Here is a 25,119-nt window from a genome sequence, read left to right as displayed (position 1 = left end):
GACAGAAAATGGAAACAATGGGTCTACAGCACAGGTCTCAAGGATTCGACAGTGAGGAAGATGATGGACTGCAACTTTAAACTCAATTGTCTAAAGTCTGTAGGAATCTGTGAAAGTGATCTCCTTCATAGAAAGAGATCCCCTTTGAGTTTGGGAGTGACAAGGACCCTCTTCTTATTTCTTTACCTGGAGAGTGCAGCAATCATTGATGTACCAGAAAAAAAAGGGAAACATTTCTTTTTTGCGGATGAAGATTATGAGAAGAAGTATGCCATAAGTGCCTAGTAGAAAGCGATGGAGAATCCTTCCTGGATCGTGAAGGCGAATGCTCGTGCTTACTTAACAAGTCGGTGATGAGTGCCTGAATGCGATGGACGATTAGATTGTGGAGCAGCAGCATAAGGTTGCTCTGGCGAAGCTCGGTGGGAGTGTGATGAGGAGCAAGCGACTATTAGATGAACACTTCAAATGCGATGAGCTACGAGCCTGATTGGAGAAACTGACGAGAACGATGAGCTCATGAGGAGCGAAAATTAATGACAAGGAAAACGTTGGTTACATCTGCATTGAAGACTTCTGTGAAGGACTGGAGCCAAAGATTCTTGTCATCTGGCTCGATTTAGGTTGATTAGCCGGAGAAGGAAGCCACCTTAGATAAGATCGCATGATGTGTATACAGTCAAGAACGAGGAGGTCGACTACCAACTCGAGGGGTGTATCCCAGAGACCTAGAACGCTTTCAAGGAACAGGAGAGTGACGAAAAGACTTCTGTGCATGGAAAGCAATTCGGTGTCTTAAGGTCTTGGACTTTGTTGTCCAACGATGACCACACGATACGCAAAACGGTGGCTTTCTCTTACACAGAGACTTGACCTGAGGAGAAGGAGAAGTCGTCTCTCTATAGGACTACAACTAACCCTTGCTCCTTGGGTCGTCCAAGAGTTAAAATGCCTAAGCTTCTTAATTTTCCTCTTGTCGAACTTCACCACTTCTGGCATTCATGACAAGGGGAGGCTTCAGCACATACATGGCCTCTGCAAACTCATCATAGCGCATGAGGATCAACCTCAAGGCTACTCATGATAGTGCCGCAGGTCTACAGCAGCAAATCTAGACCTATCCACACAATTGGCATGCTGGAATGAGAAAGTAAAAGAATCTGTAATTCTGTCAAAAGTTCCAGAGGGGAAAGGAGGATGACTGCACTCTCCAATGGCAGGAGTCTAAGTTCTTGGGATCACTGGGTACGGGCAGCTGCGGGCCAATGAACTACCAGCTGGCCCACCTGGAAGAAGATTTTCACTGCCATATTCCTATAGTAAAGGACAATGGTTGGTATTATTGTGTAGGAACAAATGAACATCAGTATCATTACCAAATTATTTTTTTTTCTCATTAATACACAACTTTTACTTTTCTCTGGGGGTTCTTACTTTCAACACCTGTTTCAAGAATGTTAACATTTTATGTAATGAAAGCCACAAATAATAGGCAAAGGGCATCTGTCTATAAATTTATTAATACTTGCATATTACTGTAGTGTTTTTTTCTAGGATATTAACTGATTAATCATTCAACTTTTCAGTATGCTGAAGATAATGGAATTCCACTAGTTGCATTAATAGGCGAAAGCGAAGTACAGGAAGGCATTGTTAAGTTAAGAGAGACTACTACACGCCAAGAAGAAACTGTCAAGAGGGAAGACTTTATATCTGCAGTTAAAGAACGTTTAAAATAAACAGCACCTGTACATTTAATTTTTTATTGGTAAACTTTGGTGTCCTTAATGATAAATTATTAGAGAAATAAAGTTGAATTATTTATATTTCCCTTTAAATTTCATTACTGTACTAGTGTACTTGTCATATCTTTCTTTAGAGAGAAAATTTAATTTAATGCAATGGTTACTTGATACAGGCTAGCAAGTACCAAAAATTTGCTGATAAAGTCTTGTATCATTCATAATAATCTTCATAAAAGGAATTCTATCAGACCATGACATTGTAAATCTTATTAAAATATTATCACCCTAAAACCATACAACAATCCTATTTCAAGATAATTTCTCTGAAAACTATTTTGATTATCATGAAATCATACAACAATCCTATTTACTTTCAATTCTCTGGAAACTATTATAAGAAATTTTTTACAATTTTAGGGACCTCTATGAAAAGTTAATTTCTACATGCCAAAAACAGATTTTATCTGGCCCTCATTTCTTTTGTTGGCTTAAATTATGGGAAAGTGCACATCACAAAAAAATTAAAACAGGAAAATTTGAAATGGCACAGTATTATATTGTTTAAAACATCAAAACTTTTTCACTAAACTGTCCTCCTCTAAAATCTGTGTAACAAAGACAACTCAAAAGTTATCACATACCTGAGATGATGATATTAATCGGCAAACAATTTCATACAAATCAGAGCAAATAACCTTGTGCATACTCCATTTCATTTACTGTACTACCAATGCTCTCCAATTTTACAGGTGTTGTGCCATATGGCCCAAATTGTTCTAAATCAATGCTGCAAGCAAAAATTAAAGAGAAGTCCTTAACAGAAGTATCTTGCATAAAGAAAAAAAATCAATCTATGCTTAGTAAAAATGTATAAACCACAGAATCTATTATTAAAATACTATAGTGGATATTAACTTTTTCTAGTAATTTTCACTCAAGGTTTTGTCTAAAATTACTTGAACGTTGTGGAGGACTTGGGACTTGCAAGTCTTTACATTTTGGGCCAGAAAAAGTAACATGAGAGAGATAAGGGGAGTATTTTGTATTCTTGAAGGGGGGGGGGGGGGGGCAGGAGTTGATTACCCAGCCTCTGCATCAGTTTGCAGTCTAAGAACACACTTACTTTATGTATCTCTGCTTGTTATATGAACAGCTTACATTTCAGTGTATAAATGCATTCCCACACAGTGGGAATCTTATAACTGCACAACCAGTTTAAATAAACCTACTTTCCCATAGTAATTGAAAGTGTATTAGAGCAAGTTAAAATTTTGTTTATCATTTGTTGATCATCTGCTCTAGCTTTCATTTTTTCTTCAGGGGTCCAAGAGTGATCGTGTTCTAAGCGGTAGGTTCCTAAATACTCATGTGGGCAGCTGGCACCCCATTCCTGAAAAGGGGAAAAATATTTACCAAATAATACTCGAGTATTGATATAAACCAAAACTTTTCATGGTAGTATATATTACATTAAACAATTATACTAAGATGCAAGAAAAAAAAATACCACTTACACTTGGACTCAACATGGAGAAGTATTTCTGTCCAGAAGGTCGTTTGTACAAATGATATATATTTCCTGGCTTTTTAGTAAAGTTGCATGGTACATGATGTAAATTAGCATTATCTTTGGCCTCTTCCAAGACCCTCCTTGCCTGTTCTTGTAAAAACCTGACTTGTTCAGCAATGACCTGTAGTTTGTTGCTTACGTTAGCATGAACAAACTGGTCAGCCTGTAAAATAATGATAAAAATAGAATTTTACTAATATAATTTCTTATTTCTATACATGATTGATGTTCATACAACTTCTTCAGAAATTTGGTTTAATCGACATATACCTGTAAAATTGTTAAAATTATCCAATTTTCTGTCCCTTCAGTAAACACACACACTTTGTAAAGGGAGGGATCACTAGTAGTAAATGTTAAGAACCTCAGAACCGATGCACCAGTTTCTTCCTTCAGTTTTTAAGCCTAAATTATCTCTTATCTTTACACCAATAACCAGTGGGGAAGCTGACTGCAGGAGCTGTGAGACCAGTCCTCAACCTCCTGAGGAGTGTACCTGTCAATCACCTTCTGCACCACCTGTAGTAGTGCCATACGTTCTGGAGACTCCTGATGTTAAGACGACATCGTCGGGCGAGAGTTAGTGAAAGGGGAGGTAGACCAAATTGCAGGACCCAGACAGTCTAATCCTCTGCTCTATGATACCTCCATCTCCAATTTCTTTGAAGGCATCCTTCACTGGTGGCAGAGGAGAATACCCTTCCTATCAGGGTTCCTTACCTCTCCCTCTGGTATGAACTTATGTTGCGAGGAGATAAAGAGAATGTCTCAAAGATTATGAAGACTGCCTTAAAGTTCTGGGATGACCTTATACAGAAGGTTGAGGCTGCTTAAAGCATACTGCTCTCTGGATGATCGAATCCTGTGCTTCCTTCTTCCAATTCACCCTTATTGAAGTGATCTTGCCCGGAGGAAAGAGGGTTGGATGATTCAGAGATGAATTTCTCAGGGCTAGTCTTTCCTCTTGTGCAGCCTGGAGGTTGCAGCCTGCGGCAGCTTCAGGGCCCTGTTAGCCCACTGATTGGCAGCATTCTGACACATCTATCAAAAATTCAACAGCCATAGAACCTGTCAATATTACTGTATGACTTTCAAAGCCTGCTTCTTTTTGGGGTCTGTCATATCTTCAGTATCTGCCAGTACTGTATATCCAAGAAGCCGCATGAAAAGTGGTCATAGCTGTAGCCTCCATATTTGCAATTTCTGTTTGAGAGAGGACCAGGAATGATGTAAGCTTGTTAGCCGAACATCCACGAGTGAGCCTAGCCACTGTTGGGTCCAACGGGAGTAGTAATTTATGTGCTTAAGGAGGGGTGTCGACACCGGACGAAGGATCTCCCTGCCTTGAGCGAATCTCCCTCCATGGACACCTGATCCCTACCGTACGCAGCACATCCTTGGCCAAGGTTGACCAAGTCAGTTCCACTCGTGGGTTAGCGTTGAGTGGAGCGCTGCACACAAGGTCAATAGCTGTCCTTCCTCTCGGGGGAAGAAGTTGAGGCTTATTCTATGTCATCTACTAGCCTAACGTTCTGCCCCACTCTTAGAAAGGTTAAAGGTGACTGGTTTCAGTTCCGGTTCCATCAGAATAGATGCTCACCAGAACGTCAGCCGGGCAAGCCCAACCCCCACTGTGGTGCCCTACCACAGCAGTAGCCTCCCCAGTAAACAGCTTAAACTCACAGTCCTGGGCGGGGATCGATCTCTTGCCATGCGAAATGCTAGGCAAACACGTTACCACTGTACTAGCCAGGTGGACTCAAGACTCCCCTTCTTCAGGATCTCCCTCTAGTCTTCCTCCCAGACTTCTTTGTTCAGGACATCCTAATGTTTGGTGATCAAACTCCTGATTCTACAGCCTCCCACAGAGATTTAGAAAGACAAGGGCCTGCTGTCCTAATAGGTGATCCTGTAAACCTGAAGCTCGTCTCAAAGAAAAGGGAGACACAGGATCTGAAGGCATTACTCGTGGATCCTAGACCTCTACTGTCTTTGAAACTGCTCGGCATTGTTGCTGTACTAGCCAATGGTGTTCAGCTGTAAAGGAGATTGGATTCAGCCAATAATTGTTAGCAAGAGAAATTTCCTTAGGGGAAAGAGAACCCCTAAGAATGCGGATCTTGGCGTCTCCTCTTGGAGGAGTAACGCGAACCCTATTCCTGGAACACCTCCTGGAACTTACACCCATCCTTGAAAAATCATGGGGAGTAGTCGGCGAAGCCCTCAGAGTCTTGTAGTCAGATGGCACAGACCAAGGAAAGATCTTCCCCCGCTAATGAGGACGAAGAAGGCTGCATGGTCGAGAAGTACGCTAGAGCAGCAGGGTACGAAGGAACCTAACCTTTGGAAGGAAGAACTTCACTTCTTGCAGAAGTGTCCTTATGGATCCCTGATGTAACGAGACAAATTTGCTTGGCAGAAGAAGGCTGGTTGGAGTCCCTGTGTGAAGAACGCCTAGCGCGAGAGCTGGGAGGGTACCCGTGATAAAAAGACAGCGCGTGCTAAACATACTCAACAAAGGAGGGAACTCCATACTGCACAGCGAGTGACTAGCAGAGCGAGAGGGCGAAATAGCCCTGGAGTGTGAAGGCGAATCTCAACTAGAGCGCGAAAGGGAAGATTACTTGGAGCACAACAGAGAGAAGAGCACCTGGAGCACTGAGGAAATGAGCGCAAAGAGGAAGTGCCTCTGCAGCTCGTGTGCAACAGATGGCTAGAGTTCGAAGAAGAGTGCTACAATCCCTCTTCCTGCGAGGCGAGGACTGGGACTTTTCCAATATGCCATCCTGCTGTTCGCAAAGATCCTTAACTAGTTTAACACTTGTAGAACCATGGCAAACAGTGAAAATGCTGAGTAAAAAGCGCGTATTTCACGAGAGGAATACTTAAATATTGAGAGCAGAATCTTGGCACAGGGATAAGCAAAAATTTGGAGGAGAGATCTACCATGCAAACTAGGAGTCTAAGAGATCGACTATAAATTAAATATGGGAGAGCGATATTTTTGTTGTGGAAGGGCACAAATAAAAAATTTGAGGCTCTGCCAGACCTCAGATATTTTTGTTGTGGAAGGGCACAAATAAAAAATTTGAGGCTCTGCCAGACCTCAGATATGACATACTGTGTATCACTAGACTTTATAGAATAGGATATTAAATCCAATAGTTACCTCTTGAGGAGTTGGGTTAGGGTTTGAAACAGGGTGGGTTAGGCCTCAAATATTACCCTGAATCGAGAATTAAATGGATTTCAGTTACCACAAAATTAGTTACTGGCATTAAATTCCTAATTTAACCAAAAATAACTAAATAACCACAGTAAGGTCAAAGCCTGGAAAGATAGTAGTGACATAATTCCCTCTATAATTAATGAGCCTACTATGAGATTCAGGGCCTCGGTAACACGGTTTTTCGGACTTTGCTCCTTATCAAAGCATCGGATGTAGCTGAAAGTTGATATAAGTATATTTTACAACCCCACGCAAATTTTGTCAGCATTATCAATAACCTAAACCCGATAGTTTTAATTTTTATAGAGTAAAAATGATCTAGCCGACGCCATGGCCAGTGATAATGAGCCAAGAGTCGAAAATATTCATTACGTAAGCAATGTAAACACCTTTTGACAAAATTTTGCCCCGCCCATCCACCAGACACCCATTCACCTTGTTCCATCTGCTCTGAAACCCATAACAGTCAAGAATGGCTAACAGGATTTGGAATTGCCCCCGTGGTTGCAAAACTGCATTTGTCTTACGACTTGCAACTTTATATAGTCAAGAGAAAGCCCAGTTTCTAGTTTAAATCCAATGTTTATGGTCTGATTTGTATTTAGCGTAACATGATTATAATACTTGTAATGTCATTCAGGCTTTGGAACATTTCCATTAACTATTCACTATGCCACCGAGAGAGAGAGAGAGAGAGAGAGATTGTATGTAAACAGTCTTTATATAACTATTTTTGTTAAAATAAGAATTTAGTGCTAAACTCTCCATCAGACCAACGGATCATCCGAAATAATTTTTTTTTCTTCTTCTTAGGCCGTACGACCGTGTTGGCTATGTTTTGGGCATGACTGCATTTTGTAAATAAATCATGAATAGTTTTAGGAGTTTTATTTGTACATCTAATGGGAATTTATAGAAGTAAAGTGAACATAATTCATTTATCCTTTAAAATAATTACTACATGTAGCAAAACAAATAGTAGTAAAGATGATAATGCAATGAGGGAATGATACCTTACTTTATCTTTAGCTTCCACATCGGCAATAACATACAGTACCCAGTTGCCATAATTTGTCAGCTTAATGAAATAACCTATCATCTAATGTTAAACTTAATTTCTGAGGAGGTCATGGCTTATTTCACAGTGAAAAAACATGACAAAGACTTTATGGATGGCGGAACGATACATAAATGTGGGTGGGGTATCTGTGCTAGCGTAGCAATACTACTGTAGCAGTAGTGCCGGAACAGTAGTATACATGAATTAAACGTTCAGGCCAACTGCTGGGATCCTTGAGGATCATTTAGCACTTCTTACAACTACTCGAGAAATGAGTTTTTATAGCCAGAATTTAAATTTTCTGACCCAACAATGCCCATGATAGCCTTCAGTGTTATCCTGAATTATAACGAAGCCAAAGTGGGTGGAGCCTCATGAAGTCATCATTCTGACGATAATTATTGGTGAAAGTTTAAAGCCAAGATACGGTACCGGCTATTTTTTTTTTACAGTAAATAGGTAGATAGACAATAAATAAAAATTGCTTGACATTGGATATAGCAGTTATCAAATGAAGCTTGTCTACTACGTTTTTGAAAATTACCAACTATTCTCTACACCTTGTCAATCTGATTGTGACCTATAAAGTAGACTGTAATTTCTTAGGATACTTATTTTGGGAGTTAGACTAATAATCGAAGTGTTTTTGTATTTATTAACATATTTTGTTGGTTTGTTCATTATGACAATTATCAGTGGAGAGGTTTCAGAGTTCATAAAGGTGTACTGCTTTGCTTTTATTTACCCTTTTGTGTCATTGTTGCCAGAGGTATAGCCTTCGTTACGTATAGCCAATCATCGATCGAGAAAGAGGGAAGAAATGCCGCCATAAGTTACGTAACGAGTGCGTTCGAAACATTTTCTCTGAGTAAGTTGGCCCGTCTTCAAAAAACGTCACTTTTACATTATAAGTACCAGATTTATTCAACCTACGTAATGCAGAATATAGTCAAAATTTATGTGTAGATATAATGTGCATTCTGAAGAAGCGTTATATTTGTGAAATTCAGATAAAAAATTATTGCGAAAAAACCGTGTTACAGAGGCCCTGAATCTCATAGTAGTCTTCTCTGCTAATATAAAGCTTTATAAAATTTTTTAATCCACTGCAAAGGAAAATATTTCAAAGACACTTCCGAGATTATTACTTCCAAAGGGCAACAACTAGTAAATTAGCTTGTAAACATACATACATACAGTACATATACCAAGGCACTTCCCCCAATTTTGGAGGGTAGCCGACATCAACAAATAAAACAAAACAAAAAAGGGGACCTCTACTCTCTACGTTCCTCCAGCCTAACAAGGGACTCAACCGAGTTCCGCTGGTACTGCTAGGGTGCCACAGCCTACCCTCCCACATTATCCACCACAGATGAAGCTTCATAATGCTGAATCCCCTACTGCTGCTACCTCAGCGGTCATCTAAGGCATCGGAGGCAGCAGCAGGGCCTACCGGAACTGCGTCACAATCGCTCGCCATTCATTCCTATTTCTAGCACGCTCTCTTGCCTCTCTCACATCTATCCTCCTATCACCCAGAGCTTTCATCACTCCATCCATCCACCCAAACCTTGGCCTTCCTCTTGTACTTCTCCCATCAACTCTTGCATTCATCACCTTCTTTAGCAGACAGCCATTTTCCATTCTCTCAACATGGCCAAACCACCTCAACACATTCATATCCACTCTAGCTGCTAACTCATTTCTTACACCCGTTCTCACTCTCACCACTTCGTTCCTAACCCTATCTACTCGAGATACACTAGCCATACTCCTTAGACACTTCATCTCAAACACATTCAATTTCTGTCTCTCCGTCACTTTCATTCCCCACAACTCCGATCCATACATCACAGTTGGTACAATCACTTTCTCATATAGAACTCTTTCTACATTCATGCCCAACCCTCTATTTTTTACTACTCCCTTAACTGCCCCCAATACTTTGCAACCTTCATTCACTCTCTGACGTACATCTGCTTACACTCCACCATTTGCTGCAACAACAGACCCCAAATACTTAAACTGATCCACCTCCTCAAATAACTCTCCATTCAACATGACATTCAACCTTGCACCACCTTCCCTTCTCGTATATCTCATAACCTTACTCTTACCCTCATTAACTCTCAACTTCCTTCTCTCACACACATTTCCAAATTCTGTCACTAATCGGCCAAGCTTCTCTTCTGTGTCTGCAACCAGTACAGTATCATCTGCAAACAACAACTGATTTACCTCCCATTCATGATCATTCTCGTCTACCAGTTTTAATCCTCGTCCAAGCACTCGAGCATTCACCTCTCTCACCACTCCATCAACATACAAGTTAAACAACCACGGTGACATCACACATCCCTGTCTCAACCCCACTCTCACCGGAAACCAATCACTCACTTCATTTCCTATCCTAACATATGCTTTACTACCTTTGTAGAAACTTTTCACTGCTTGCAACAACTTTCCACCAACTCCATATAACCTCATCACATTCCACATTGCTTCCCTATCAACTCTATCATACGCTTTCTCCAGATCCATAAACGCAACATACACCTCCTTACCTTTTGCTAAATATTTCTCGCATATCTGCCTTACTGTAAAATGTTATTTTTATTAGTAAAATAAATTTTTGAATATACTTACCCGATAATCATGTAGCTGTCAACTCCGTTGCCCGACAGAATTCTATGGAGGGATACGCCAGCTATCACAATACTAGAAGGGGGTGTACTTACCAGCGCCACCTGTGGCCAGGTACTATAGTACTTCTTGTTGACACCTCCTCAATTTTTCCTCGGTCCACTGGTTCTCTATGGGGAGGAAGGGAGGGTCGATTAAATCATGATTATCGGGTAAGTATATTCAAAAATTTATTTTACTAATAAAAATAACATTTTTCAATATTAAACTTACCCGATAATCATGTAGCTGATTCACACCCAGGGGGGTGGGTGAAAACCAGTGTACAAGATTAAAGGATAGCTAAGTATCCCATATTTCATATAACAGTTATCTCAAATAACAATGAAATAATAAGTACCTGGTAAGGAAGTCGAATAGAACCGTTACTCTGCCTCTTTTTAAAGTTCGTCTTCCTTACTGAGCGCAGCGTTCCTCTTGGAGGCTGAATCAACCCAAAGGTGCTAAAGTATATAGGGTTGCAACCCCTACTAAAGGACCTCTACAAAACCTCTAACCCAGGCGCTTCTCAAGAATGAATAGACCACCCGCCAAATCAAAAGGATGCGGAAGGCTTCTTAGCCTACCGTAACAACCATAAAAACAACAATAAAAGCATTCAAGAGAAAGGTTAAAAAAGGTTATGGGATTAAGGGAATGTAGTGGCTGAGCCCTCACCTACTACTGCACTCGCTGCTACGAATGGTCCCAGGGTGTAGCAGTTCTCGTAAAGAGACTGGACATCTTTAAGATAAAATGATGCAAACACTGACTTGCTCCTCCAATAGGTTGCATCCATTATGCTCTGCAGAGAACGGTTTTTATTAAAGGCCATCGAAGTAGCTACGGCTCTTACTTCGTGGGTCCTTACCTTCAGCAATGCAAGGTCTTCCTCCTTAAAGTGAGAATGGGCTTCTCTAATCAGAAGCCTTATATAATACGAAACCCCGTTCTTGGACATGGGCCTCGAAGGTTTCTTGATGGCACACCATAAGGCTTCTGACTGTCCTCGAATAGGTTTAGACCTCTTAAGATAATACTTGAGAGCTCTGACAGGGCAAAGAACTCTCTCTAGTTCGTTACCTACCATGTTGGAGAGGCTAGGTATTTCAAACGATCTAGGCCAAGGACGTGAAGGAAGTTCGTTCTTTGCTAGGAATCCGAGCTGAAAAGAACATGTTGCAGATTCGGTCGTGAAACCAATGTTCTTGCTGAAGGCATGAACCTCACTGACTCTCTTAGCTGTTGCAAGGCAGACGAGAAAAAGAGTCTTGAGGGTAAGGTCCTTGAAGGAAGCTGACTGGAGAGGTTCGAACCTAGGTGACATAAGGAACCTTAAGACTACGTCTAGGTTCCAGCCTGGAGTGGATAGACGACGCTCTTTAGACGTCTCAAAAGACTTAAGAATGTCTTGAAGGTCCTTGTTGGAAGAAAGGTCCAAACCCCTGTGGCGGAGAACTGAAGCCAACATACTCCTATACCCTTTAATCGTAGGGGCTGAAAGGGATCTCTCATTCCTAAGATGTAGAAGGAAGTCAGCTATTTGGGTCACAGAGGTATTGGTAGAGGATATTGAATTGGCTCTACACCAGCTCCGGAAGACTTCCCACTTAGATTGGTAGACTCTACGAGTGGAAACCCTTCTTGCTCTGGCAATCGCACTGGCTGCCTCCTTCGAAAAGCCTCTAGCTCTAGCGAATCTTTCGACAGTCTGAAGGCAGTCAGCCGAAGAGTGTGGAGGTTTGGGTGCAACCTGTCTACGTGAGGTTGACGTAGAAGGTCCACTCTTAGAGGTAGAGTCCTGGGGATGTCGACTAGCCATTGAAGTACCTCTGTGAACCATTCTCTTGCAGGCCAAAGGGGAGCAACCAGCGTCAGCCGTGTCCCTTCGTGCGAGATGAATTTCTGCAGAACTTTGTTTATTATCTTGAACGGTGGGAATGCGTAAAGGTCGAGATGGGACCAGTTCAGTAGAAAAGCATCCACATGAACTGCTGCAGGGTCTGGAACAGGGGAACAGTACAGCGGAAGTCTCTTGGTTATGGAGGTGGCAAACAGATCTATGGTAGGTTGACCCCACAAGGTCCAAAGTCTGTTGCACACACTCTTGTGGAGGGTCCATTCCGTGGGAATGACCTGATTCCTTCTGCTTAGGCGATCTGCTGAGACGTTCATATTGCCCTGAATGAACCTCGTGACCAGAGTGAGGTTTAGACCTCTTGACCAAATGAGGAGGTCCCTTGCGATCTCGTATAGGCTCCTCGAATGGGTCCCTCCTTGCTTGGAGATGTAAGCCAAGGCTGTGGTGTTGTCTGAGTTCACCTCCACCACTTTGCCTAGCAGGAGGGACTTGAAGTTCAGCAGGGCTAAATGAACTGCTAGTAGCTCCTTGCAGTTGATGTGGAGTAATCCCTGTTCCTCGTTCCACGTTCCCGAGAATTCCCGTCCGTTCAAGGTCGCACCCCAGCCCGAGTCCGATGCATCTGAGAAGAGATGAAGATTGGGGGTCTGAATAGCCAACGATAGGCCCTCCCTGAGAAGGAGATTGTTCTTCCACCACAGGAGAGTGGTCTTCATCTCTTGGGTGATTGGGATAGAGACTGCTTCGAGAGTCGAACCCTTGTCCCAATGAGCTGCAAGATGGAATTGAAGAGGGCGGAGGTGGAGTCTCCCTAGCTCGACGAACAGGGCCAGTGATGAAAGGGTCCCTGTGAGACTCATCCACTGTCTCACCGAGCAACTGCTCCTCTTCAGCATGCTCATGATGCACTCTAGGGCTTGGCTTATCCTGGGGGCCGATGGAAAAGCCCGAAAATCCTGACTCCGAATCTCCATTCCCAGGTACACAATGGATTGGGAGGGAATGAGCTGAGACTTTTCTATGTTGACTAACAGACCCAGTTCTCTGATTAAGTCCAAAGTCCAGTTGAGATTCTCCAGACAGCGACGACTCGTGGAGGCTCTCAACAGCCAGTCGTCTAAGTAGAGGGAGGCTCTGATGTCTGATAAGTGTAGGAATTTTGCTATATTCCTCATCAGATGAGTGAACACCATAGGAGCTGTGCTTAGGCCAAAACACAGGGCTTGGAATTGGTAGACAACCTTTCCAAAAACGAATCTCAGGAAAGGTTGGGAGTCTGGATGAATAGGAACGTGAAAGTAGGCATCTTTCAAGTCCAACGAGACCATCCAGTCCTCCTGCCTGACCGCTGCTAGGACCGACTTCGTCGTCTCCATCGTGAACGTCTGCTTGGTGACATACGCGTTGAGCGCGCTGACGTCCAGCACCGGTCTCCAACCTCCTGTCTTCTTGGCCACAAGAAAGAGACGGTTGTAGAAGCCCGGGGATTGATGGTCCCGGACTATAACCACTGCCTTCTTCTGCACAAGTAGCGACACCTCCTGGTGCAATGCTAGCCTCTTGTCCTCTTCTTTGTAGTTGGGAGAGAGGTTGATGGGAGATGTGGTCAGAGGTGGTTTGAGGCAGAATGGAATCCTGTAACCGTCCCTCAGCCAACTGACAGACTGGGCGTCTGCACCTCTCTTCTCCCAGGCTTGCCAGAAGATCTTGAGTCTGGCTCCTACTGCTGTCTGGAGATGCGGAGAGTCAGTTTTTTCCTTTAGATGTCTTGGAGCCTTTCCTAGACTTGCTCCTGTAAGAGTCTGGACGGGAGCTTCCTCGGCTGGGGGCTCTACCACGAAAGGGCGGTATGAACCTCGTAGCAGGGGTATCAGCCACTGGGGAGCGATAAGTCTTGGGGACTGAGGTAGCAACCTTAGACTTACGAGCCGATGAGGCTACAAGATCGTGTGTGTCCTTTTGTATCAGGGCAGCAGACAAGTCCTTAACCAGCTCTTCGGGGAAGAGGAACTTCGAGAGCGGAGCAAAAAGGAGTTGTGACCTTTGACAAGGTGTAATGCTGGAGGAAAGGAAGGTACGCAGCTGTTCCCTTTTCTTCAGAACCCCTGATACAAACATCGACGCAAGCTCACCAGATCCATCCCTAATGGCCTTATCCATGCAGGACATTAATAGCATGGCAGAATCCTTGTCCGCAGGGGAGGTCTTCTTGCTGAGGGCCCCCAGGCACCAGTCAAGAAAGTTGAACATCTCAAATGCTCTAAATACTCCCTTCAGTAAGTGATCAAGGTCTGAGAAGGTCCAGCAAACCTTAGAGCGCCTCATTGCAGTTCTCCGAGGCGAGTCTACCAGACTTGAGAAGTCAGCCTGGGCAGAGGCAGGTACTCCCAAGCCTGGTGCTTCTCCTGTGGCATACCAAACGCTCGCTTTCGAAGTGAGCTTAGTCGGAGGGAACATGAAAGAAGTTTTGCCAAGGTGTTGCTTAGTCTGCAGCCACTCCCCTAAGATCCTTAACGCTCTCTTAGAGGACCTTGCTAGGACTAGCTTAGTATAGGTGGACTTAGCTTGCTGTATGCCCAGCGAAAACTCAGATGGCGGAGAGCGGGGAATAGCAGAGACAAAGTGGTCTGGGTAAACCTCCCTAAGCAGAGCCAAGACCTTACGAAAGTCAATAGACTGTGGAGAAGGCTTGGATTCATCCACGTCTGACGAGGGATCCAGGTGTGCCTCCTCATCATCAGAAGCCTCATCACCAGAGTGTAGCGAAGAGATCGGACAAGAATGCTGAACAGCAGAGTCAGAACGAGTAGGAACAATATTAGTGGTTTCCTCTTCAAGTAACTGTTGAGGGAAAACCTGAGGCTCAGACTGCAAAGGCTGAATAAAAGACGAAGCAGAAGGAAGGCGCATGGGTGGAGGAGGCTGACTCCTAGCATGAGTGGTTGAACCCAAAGGTTGCGCTTGCTGAGCGGTTGGCGGAAGCGGAGTAGCAAGTTCCTGTTCCTGTGGTGTGAGCGGAGCGCGATGAGGTAGAGGCTGCGCAGAACAAGGTAAATGTCTCGCAAGCTGAGGCTCCTGAGGCGCAAGGCTAAGGTGTTGTGGTGCTTGCCTTGTGGAGGGTTGAGCTCGCTGCAGCGAGAGCTGAGGAGACTGACTCATGGACGGGAGAGGTTGTTGTACCTCAACCGAGTGTTGCATCACTGGTGGAGCAGCAAGTGGAGGCAGAGGAAGAGAGGTATAATCCTCCTGATCCCATTGTAAAGGTTGCCTTAAGGAAGGCGGAGGCTGAACACCACTGGGAACAGCAAACTCAGAACGTGGCTCAACATCGTACGCCTGGCAGGTGGTACTGCGATCAGGCGGAGCGAGCGCAGGCGGAGCGAGCGCAGGCGGAGGGAGTGTAGGCGGAGGCGCAACACTCTCAGCCCGACACTCACGCATCAAGTCCGAAAGCTGTGCTTGCATGGACTGTAGTAGAGTCCACTTGGGGTCGGCAGAAACTACAGTAGGCTGAGGTAAAGCCTTAACAGTCGAGCTCTGTTGTGGCAGAACCTTACTCCTCTTGGGCGGAGTGCAGTCGACAGATGACTGCGGCGAGTCAGAGCTGAGCCAATGACTGCAACCTGGCTGAGCACTCGCGGACTGGACTCTGCGTTTAAGTGGTCTCGAGACCTGAGTCCAACGTTTCTTCCCTGACAGTTGATCAGCGGACGAGAAAAAGACGGGCTCAATCGTCTGCAGGTGGGAGTGACGGTCTTTGGAAGACACGCCCGCAACCACCGAGGATACTTCTGTGCGCCTAACAAGGCCTGCCGAACCCTTATGCCCTTCGACATTGCTTCTCCCCTGGGCTTGGGAGCTTGCAAGAGGTCCCGGACTGGGAGGACGACTGGCTCGCACAGAAGTATCCTCACGCACCACACTGGCACTGACACTAGCACTTGGCACTGCACTGACACTAGCACTCGTCACAGCACTGGCACTAATTCCACCCACTGCACTCTTGACCTTAAGTTCCTTGACTTCGGCCATCAGAGACTTATGATCACTTACCACTGACTCTACTTTATCGCCTAAGGCCTGAATAGCACGCAAAACAACAGACATATCAGGCGGAGGGCAAATAGTAGGTTCGGGGGTAGCCACTACAGGGGTAGGAAAAGGTAGGGGATCATGAGGTGAGGAAAACAGAGAAGAGTGAGAAGAACTCCTCCTAACTCTACCTCTCTCTAACTTAGTTGAATATTTCAAAAGACGGACAAATTCAAGTTCCGAAAGTCCGGCGCATTCCTCACATCGATTTTCTAACTGACAGGGCCTGTCCCTACAGTCAGAACAAGCGGTGTGAGGATCTACCGAGGCCTTCGGAATACGCCTATTGCAAGACCTACATCGTCTATGGGAGGGGGCTTGCGAAATGTCAGACATCTTGAATCCAAAGAGTTAGCCAAAGGGGGTTCCAAAATCAAGCAAAAGATCGTTAACCGTTAATCAGGACTATATAAAAGCTATCTAGCTAATATAAGAAGGTTTCCAGTAAAGCGACAGCCGAAATCTGAGAGAATACTTCACCAATTAGCCGTGAAGACTCGAAGATCATAAGCGTATCCCAGAACGTCTTGCCGGAAGCACGACAGAGGAAAAATTGAGGAGGTGTCAACAAGAAGTACTATAGTACCTGGCCACAGGTGGCGCTGGTAAGTACACCCCCTTCTAGTATTGTGATAGCTGGCGTATCCCTCCATAGAATTCTGTCGGGCAACGGAGTTGACAGCTACATGATTATCGGGTAAGTTTAATATTGAAAAAATCTGATTCATACAACCCCTACCTCTTCTAAAACCACCCTGTATTGCTAAGATTGCATTCTCTGTTTTATCCTTGATCCTATTAATCATTACTCTACCATACACTTTTCCAACTACGCTTAAACTAATACCTCTTCAATTACAACACTCATGCACATCTCCCTTACCCTTATATAGTGGTACAATACATGCACAAACCCAATCTACTGGTACCATTGACAATACAAAACACATATTAAACAATCTCACCAACCATTCAAGTACAGTCACACCCCCTTCCTTCAACATCTCAGCTCTCACACCATCCATACCAGACGCTTTTCCTACTCTCATTTCATCTAGTGCTCTCCTCACTTCATCTATTGTAATCTCTCTCTCATTCTCATCTCCCATTACTGGCACCTCAACACCTGCAACAGCAATTATATCTGCCTCCCTATTATCCTCAACATTCAGTACACTTTCAAAATATTCCGCCCATCTTTTCCTTGCCGCCTCTCCTTTAAACAACCTCCCATTTCCATCTTTCACTGTCTCTTCAATTCTTGAGCCAGCCTTCCTTACTCTCTTCACTTCTTTCCAAAACTACTTCTTATTCTCTTCATATGAATGACCCAATCCTTGACCCCACCTCAGGTCAGCTGCCCTCTTTGCCTTACGTACCTTGCGCTTTACTTCCACATTTTTCTCTTTATATTTTTCTCACTTCTCTACACTATTACTCTGCAGCCAATTTTTCACACTTCTCTACACTATTACTCTGCAGCCATTCTTCAAAAGCCCTCTTTTTCTCTTCCACTTTTACCTTCACTCCTTCATTCCACCATTCACTGCCCTTCCTCATGCTGCCTCCAACAACCTTCTTGCCACACACATCACTTGCAATCCCAACAAAATTTTCTTTTACTAACTTCCACTCTTCCTCTAAATTGCCAGTTTCTCTTACTTTCACTTCGTCATATGTCATTTTCAACCTTTCCTGATATTTACTTTTTACCCTCAGTTTTATTAGCTCTTCAACCCTCACTAGCTCCCTTTTACATTCATCTACTCTATTCCCCCACTCTTTTGCTACAACTAATTTTCCTTCCACCAAAAAATGATCAGACATACCGTTAGCCATACCCCTAAACACGTGCACGTCTTTCAATCTTCCAAACATTCTTTTAGTTATCAACACATAATCCATTAATGCCCTTTCTACTACTCTTCCATTTGCCACTCTTACCCATGTATACTTATTTTTATCTTTCTTTTTGAAAAAGCTATTACTTATCACCATCTCTTGCTCAACACACATATCCACCAGTCTCTCACCACTCTCATTTTCACCTGGTACGCCATACTTCCCAGTGACACCTTCTACCTCTCCAGCGCCCACTCTAGCATTTAAATCACCCATGACAACTACATAATTCCTTCTACCCAGTCCTTCTACACACCTAGTTAATTCATTCCAGAACTCATTCCGCTTGTAAACAATGAATATAAAGGTTTACGTTTATTAGTCATAATGATGAACTCACAGGAGAATATTATAACGAGATATAAAACTAGGCTAGGTAAAAGACCAGTCTCTTCTTAGGGATGGCGTACTCAAAATATGGTTAATTACAAGACTGTGTTTTAAGAAATCCATTAAGGAAGACAATCAAAATGCAATAAACAGGAGTGCTAATATCCAGTAGGAAAGGCAATTAAAATGCAATAAACATTTATAGAATCTGCTAGGGAAAATAATTCAAGAACACTCCCTATTTTATTGCCCAAAAATAACATTTCTTCAGTCAACCAGCTTGCAAAACCTGAATTTAAAGATTTTCGTTTATGAGGTCCAATGATGGGTGGTCAAAACTGCAATCAAATTTAAATCCAAGACAACATATGACAACCGACTAGTTTTATACAAATAGAGACTAAACAGGAACCAGAATTGCTAGCATTTTTTTCCTGAATCTGAGACAACAATATATAGATTCTATCTACATGAAGTTCAGAACTGACGGATCTAATCAATTTTGGAAGTACAGGTAGCTAATTCCGCAGATTAAGAATAAGAAATTTCTGAACTTACCTTACTCATCTTATTAGGATACTTATCAGCAACAAGGTAACGTAAGGTTTGAAAAGGAGATAATTCCTCACTTTCAAGGTCTGCCTCAGTGCTTACTTTCTCATTTCTTTGCATTGTAGCACGAATTGAGGGAAAATCTAGTGATTTCCAGGTTTGTTTACAACAGGATATGGGAGATGCTGCAGCACATGGGCACAGAGGACTCGTTTGGCAGTACTGTTAATGTACTAGCACCTACATTTACCCTGATAAAGTTACCCCGTGATGGGCTAGTAACCAAACTTACGAGCGAACAGAACACACTCCCATCCGAAACATGAGGCAAATGATTGCATCAAGATAAAACTTTGTTCATGCTATCAAGATTTAAGGAAATCTTATGATATGCTATGCCATCTAAAACAGTATGAAATACGAGATAGTTTAGAAGCACTTACTTTAGTGAGTGAAAGGATATTAGGATATAGACTACCAACTTGGTCTTCTGCCTCACAATATACAGCATTTTTCTAATAGAGCAACTAGGTGGTTATCGAATCTGTATTGCACAATGAAGCAACTAGGTGGTTATCGAATCTGTATTGCACAATGAAGCAACTAGGTGGTTATCGAATCTGTATTGCACAATGAAGCAACTAGGTGGTTATCGAATCTGTATTGCACAATGAAATCAGTGTGTTTTTTTATGAGAATCCTGATTTTAACAAAATTGGTGATATCAAGAGCTTTGGCCGATTATGTGAACTATTTAAAGGTGGAGGCATGTTATTATCGTCGTCATCCCCGCAATAATCAACTAGACGTTTTCCACTGCTAAAAGCAAGTTTCTTTTAGCGCTTTGAACTTTTAAATTGATCAGTAACCATAGAAACAAACTTTCCTTAAGATGGAACATGAGGGAAGGGCACTTTTATTATTATCATTACTATTATTATTACCTGCTAAGCTACAACCCTAGATGGAAAAGCATATTATAAGCCCAGGGACCCCAACTAGGAAAATAGCCCAGTGAGGAAAGGAAACAAGGGAAAATAAAATATTTTAAGAGCAGTAACATCAAAATAAATATTTCCTATATAAACTATAAAACCTTTAACAAAACAAAAGGAAGAGAAATAAGATAGAATAGTGTACCCTCAAGCAAGAGAACTCTAACCCAAGACAGTGGAAGACCATGGTACAGAGGCTATAACACTATGCAAGACTAGAGAACAATGGTTTGATTTTATAGTGTCCTTCCCCTAGAAGAGCTGCTTACCATAGCTAAAGAGTCTCTTCTATCCTTACTAAGAGGAAAATGGCCACTGAACAATTATAGTGTAGTAGTTAATCCCTTGAGTGAAGAAGAATTGTTTGGTAATCTGAGTGCTGTCAGATGTATGAGGACAGAAGAGAATATGTAAAGAATAGGCCAGACTATTTGGTGTATGTGTAGGCAAAGGGAAAATGAACCGTAACCAGAGAAAAGGATCCAATGCAGTACTGTCTGGCCAGTCAAAGGACTCCATATCTCTCTTTCACAACAGATAATTAAATCGCAATGAAGTAGTCCCACACCATACAATATTGAGGTTCTATCACATCCTCAGCACATTGCAGATATATATATATATATATATATATATATATATATATATATATATATATATATATATATATATATATATATATATATATATACATACAGTATATACACTGTATATATATATATATATATATATATATATATATATATATATATATATATATATATATATATATATATATATATATATATACTGTATATATATATATATATATATATATATATATATATATGTGTATATATATATATATATATATATATATATATATATATATATATATATATATATATATATAATCTAATCAACCCTCTATATGGTGGGTATGTGCGGGCAGAGAAGATTTATATTTTTCCTATTTTAATTTTTTTTTTTTCAAAAAAGGTATTTTAGTAATTTTTGGGCTTATTAAAGCTTAAATTTATGAAGATAAAAAAATATCAACAATTATAAAAATAATGAAAAAATTATAATGTATATTTCAGTCTGTAGTTTTCAGCTATCACAGAGGGGTAGGTAGGAATGGAACACCAGTGATAGCCGAGGGATTACAGTATTTCCTTCGATACAGTACACAATGAGAATGTGGATCACGATCTCAGAAACAATTCCTTTGAATACTCCCTGCAGTAATTGCTAACAAATAATCTAGAGAATATCTGAACCAAACAGTGTCGACAAAGACTCTGGAAGGACAAAGAAAGACCGGTGCGTCATTTCTAGGCCTCTAATCAATTACAGCTAGAATGTTCCATTCTGTTACCAAGGCCATATTATTGAAGAAAAGAAATTGGAAAATTTTAAACATTTCTATAATTTCATGGATCAATATCAATTAAACTGAGCTTCTGGAGAAGAAGCAATAAGAACATGAGGAAAGGTTCACAGAAATAAATCAAACTAGTTTACTAATGACTTTCGTAGCAAAAACATGATTAAACTAAACATTCCAACAAATATTAGACTTAAAAAGGCTATGATAATAATTCAACCATGAAAATTTGTACAATTGTGAGTCAATGAATTCTATGGTCACAACAAAAGACTATCTCACTGTTAACTTAGTAAGGAAATACTGTAAATGTAATCGACTTTGAGTCTGACAAATTCCAAATACATTACTATTATTAAAAATGGATTAAGATCAATATGACAAGAAAATAACTACCCACAAATTTAAATAATTAGTACAAACCTTCTGGATTTCGCGTGCCATTTCCACTAAATCCATACAATCTACTTTGTTTGTGCGGTAAGGGTTCACCAACTGGAAACCTCCAGGTGATGTATCCATCTCTACCAGGTTTACTGTACAAAATAAAGAAAAGAATTAGAGGCCTAACAAGTCTTAAGTGCAGAGTATTATTCAGTTACAAATATTTTCTTGATTATCTACTACTCTATCAAAGAAATGGAATTACAAAATAACTAAAATATTTGAAATATAAATGAATTATTCTATCATTTATACGGAAATCATTGCTATTCCTTAACTGAAGGAAAATTTTGACCTTAAATTAAAACTTACTCTCCCTGACTAAGCGTCAAACATAAGAATTCTTTGCGGATTTCCTCTTAGCAAGAAGGCTTTTAATTCTCTTCAAATTGTATTTGTGAGAAAAGGTGCCAACAGAGGTATAGGTCAATGTCTAAACAGTTGAAAAACACTGGCTCCAGATAAAACCAAAATGCTACCATACTCAAAGTAACGGTAATGCTCCACCCCAGTAATTTACACAAGGAATTTTAGTCTTCCCATAACCTCTGACAAATTTGGAGATAATTTGTATTTATCCCTAACTAATACAAACCTGGAGTTATTGATGTGGATATTCTTTTGGCATAGCTTGAAGCTAGCCAATTAAACTTTTAGTGCGAGGTGGCAATCCTACCCAAACACTGGGTAGGGCTGGCCAGGGGTACCCAGCCACCTATATATATACTCACAGATTGGTGATCTAGTCACTTTTTGTTTTGGCTGCTAGAGAGCAGATGTCTCCCTCTCCTCCTCAAGGGTTAGCCATAGACATTGGACAAATTGTTCCTCAAGGTTTAATCATAGACATTAGACAAATTGTTGCTTTATGCTCATCTTTCTCTTTTAGGGTGTTTCCCAACAGACATGCATAATTCCTGTCACTGCGCATAACATTCCCAAGATTCAAGAAATTACAAAGGCAAATTCTCAGTATGGAAGGTTGGTAGCACAACCGTCAAAACATGTGCCTGGAAGGGCGGTGATACATTAGGTTAGCCTAACACACATTCCTGTATTTTACTATACAACTCAAAGGTGATGTACAACCTTACCAGTGCACAGAGCAGAGATACTTCTTAGAACAATAATTAGCAGTCCAGCAACCTAACCAAGTCGAGCAGTGTATTAAGGGGCAGTTGGTGCCATAGGTATGAACTGGATTAGATTCAGCACCCAAATGAAACTGGGGAAAAGCCAGCAGTTGCATTATGAAGTAAAAGTTACAGAGGGTTGGACAGCAAGAAGGAAAAGGGGAGGGTGTATGTATGATAGCGGCCACCTGTATGTATGATGATGGCTGATTTGGAATACAGCAGTCTAAGGGGGTTGCAGGGGGTGTCAGACCCCCATCAGCTAAGTAGGTAAGGACAAGGCTTGTAGGTTAGGTCAGGGGAGAAGTTTAGGTTAGTTGATGTCCATTTTTTTTATGGAAGCAGGTAGAACTAGCTGCTAAAGGGGGAGCAGAGGTAAAGTTGAAGGATATAAAGCATGTACATATAAGCAGCAAAGGCCCTTAAGTAATGCCTAAAATTCCCATAAGCATGAACAGTGTCCTTGGTTAGGTTATGAGGGGAGGAAATAAAAGGTTTCGACTTTTACTCATACTCAGCTTGGTTGGAGGTTTAGCTCCAAGGACAGTGTGACTCAACACACTATGTTAGGTTAGTTTGGTGGGGAGGAGGAGTTAGCTCCTAGTCCAATATTATTCAACACACTGTTGGGTTAGGTAAGGAGGTATAATTGTCCTTGCCACATCATCTCTCAAGTTGATTATTTTTGTTGTTGTTGTTGTTGTTACCAAATAGCCTAGGTATACACATATTAACCATGTTTTTACAAATGGTTTATATTATGATTTACGAATTCCAAGCAGTGTATTAAGGGGCAGTTGTGTATTCCTTTGTTTGTGTTTTATCAGAGAAGCTTGTCTGGTTCTATTATATTTCAGTTTAACTGTCAAAATATAAACAGACATGGAAACACAATAAGCGATCGGATGGCCAGCACAGACGATAATTAGGCACAATTACTCAATGCATATGTCAGGAAAAAGGACGGTAAAGTTTTACTGTACTACAGTACAATAATACCAAAAGGACACTTGGCGTCTATCTTAAGGTAACTTGGGCAAGATAAAAATATATTTTCCTAAACTAAAGTATTAGGTTACAGTGAAGGACTTCACGCGTTTTACTTACCAGTGGCTTGCGGTTTACCTTGCACGTTGCTCACTTCCATTTTGGTATTTTAATAATTCTATATCCTGTAAGCAACACAGTATAAAAGTTACACGACTACACTTTTTTTTTGACACTAGTTGTTCGCTGTGCTGTTACTGAGAATGTGAGACAGCTGATGTGTCGTCGTCGAGTTTTGTTTTGGTTTGTTTTATAACAGAGGCGTTTTCACGCCACAAAGAGTTGTTCTATGACGTCACATAATTTATAAATGACGTCATATATAGACTGCTCGTGTCTGTATTATTACCTCCGTCAAGGAAATTATAAAATCGAGTCTGTTTACTTATTTATGCGTGCCATAGACTGGCTGTGCTAGTATTATTACCTCCGGCAGGGAGATTATAAAACTGAGTCTGTTTATTTATTTATCTGTACGCCTATGGACAGGATAACGTAGAGAAAAAAGAAGAAAAAAACCACTACTCGACGGATTTGGACGAAATTTCCAACACATATAGATATTAGGTCATGGAAGACTCCATCAACCTTTGGCGATCAGAAATCTCCGATTGTTCTTATTATCATTACTAGCTGAGCTACAATCCTAGTTAGAAAAAACAAGATGCTATAAGTCCAAGGGGCTTCAAAAGGGAAAAATAGCCCAGTGAGTAAAGTAAATAGGAAATAAATAAACTACGAGAAAAGTAATGCACAATTAAAATAAAATATCTGTAATGTATAAAAATATGCTGAGTGTAATTGTTCATAGATGAAATAAGGCGCAAAAGGCAGCTGAATTATTAAAAAATAATTAATGGAAGCTCATTTTATTTTAAATATTGGCAAATACTGACAAACAATGACAAATCGGTGGTAATATCGATTGAACTAGTTCAGGAGAGTAACTGAAATACCTGAATAAAACAAGATACTATATAATACACTAGATATAAATCACGTATACATGCATTTTAAGCAACAATTAAAAAAAATCGCATCTTTTAGAAATAGAGCTTATATTTCATGCTTCAGAAGTTTTTAGTTTTTAATTTCTTTATAAAATCCT

The 25,119-nt window shown here is 41.3% G+C and overlaps 2 protein-coding genes across 4 annotated transcripts in view; one reads left to right on the top strand and one right to left on the bottom strand.

The window, feature by feature from the left end:
• Nucleotides 1–1,824, top strand: part of HisRS (histidine--tRNA ligase) — a 67,776-nt gene extending 65,952 nt beyond the window's left edge. For all 3 annotated transcript variants that reach the window (XM_068377049.1, XM_068377051.1, XM_068377050.1), the window contains one exon: nucleotides 1,587–1,824. In XM_068377049.1, coding sequence (XP_068233150.1) covers nucleotides 1,587–1,739 — 153 coding nt within the window. In that variant the 3' untranslated portion in view covers nucleotides 1,740–1,824. The remainder of the gene's footprint in view (nucleotides 1–1,586) is intronic.
• LOC137644102 (uncharacterized protein C1orf50 homolog) lies at nucleotides 1,750–24,266 on the bottom strand. The gene is made up of 4 exons (XM_068377052.1): nucleotides 24,072–24,266; nucleotides 21,811–21,923; nucleotides 3,260–3,478; nucleotides 1,750–3,135 (listed from the first exon to the last, which is right to left on the bottom strand). The coding sequence occupies exons 1-4, from the start codon at nucleotides 24,109–24,111 to the stop codon at nucleotides 2,971–2,973; spliced, it is 537 nt and encodes a 178-aa protein (XP_068233153.1). The 5' UTR covers nucleotides 24,112–24,266; the 3' UTR covers nucleotides 1,750–2,970.
• Between the last annotated feature and the right edge of the window lie 853 nt (nucleotides 24,267–25,119).

This window comes from Palaemon carinicauda, chromosome 7, assembly GCF_036898095.1.
Source record: "Palaemon carinicauda isolate YSFRI2023 chromosome 7, ASM3689809v2, whole genome shotgun sequence".
Taxonomy (NCBI): domain Eukaryota; kingdom Metazoa; phylum Arthropoda; class Malacostraca; order Decapoda; family Palaemonidae; genus Palaemon; species Palaemon carinicauda.
This window is presented reverse-complemented; position numbering and strand designations above follow the sequence as displayed.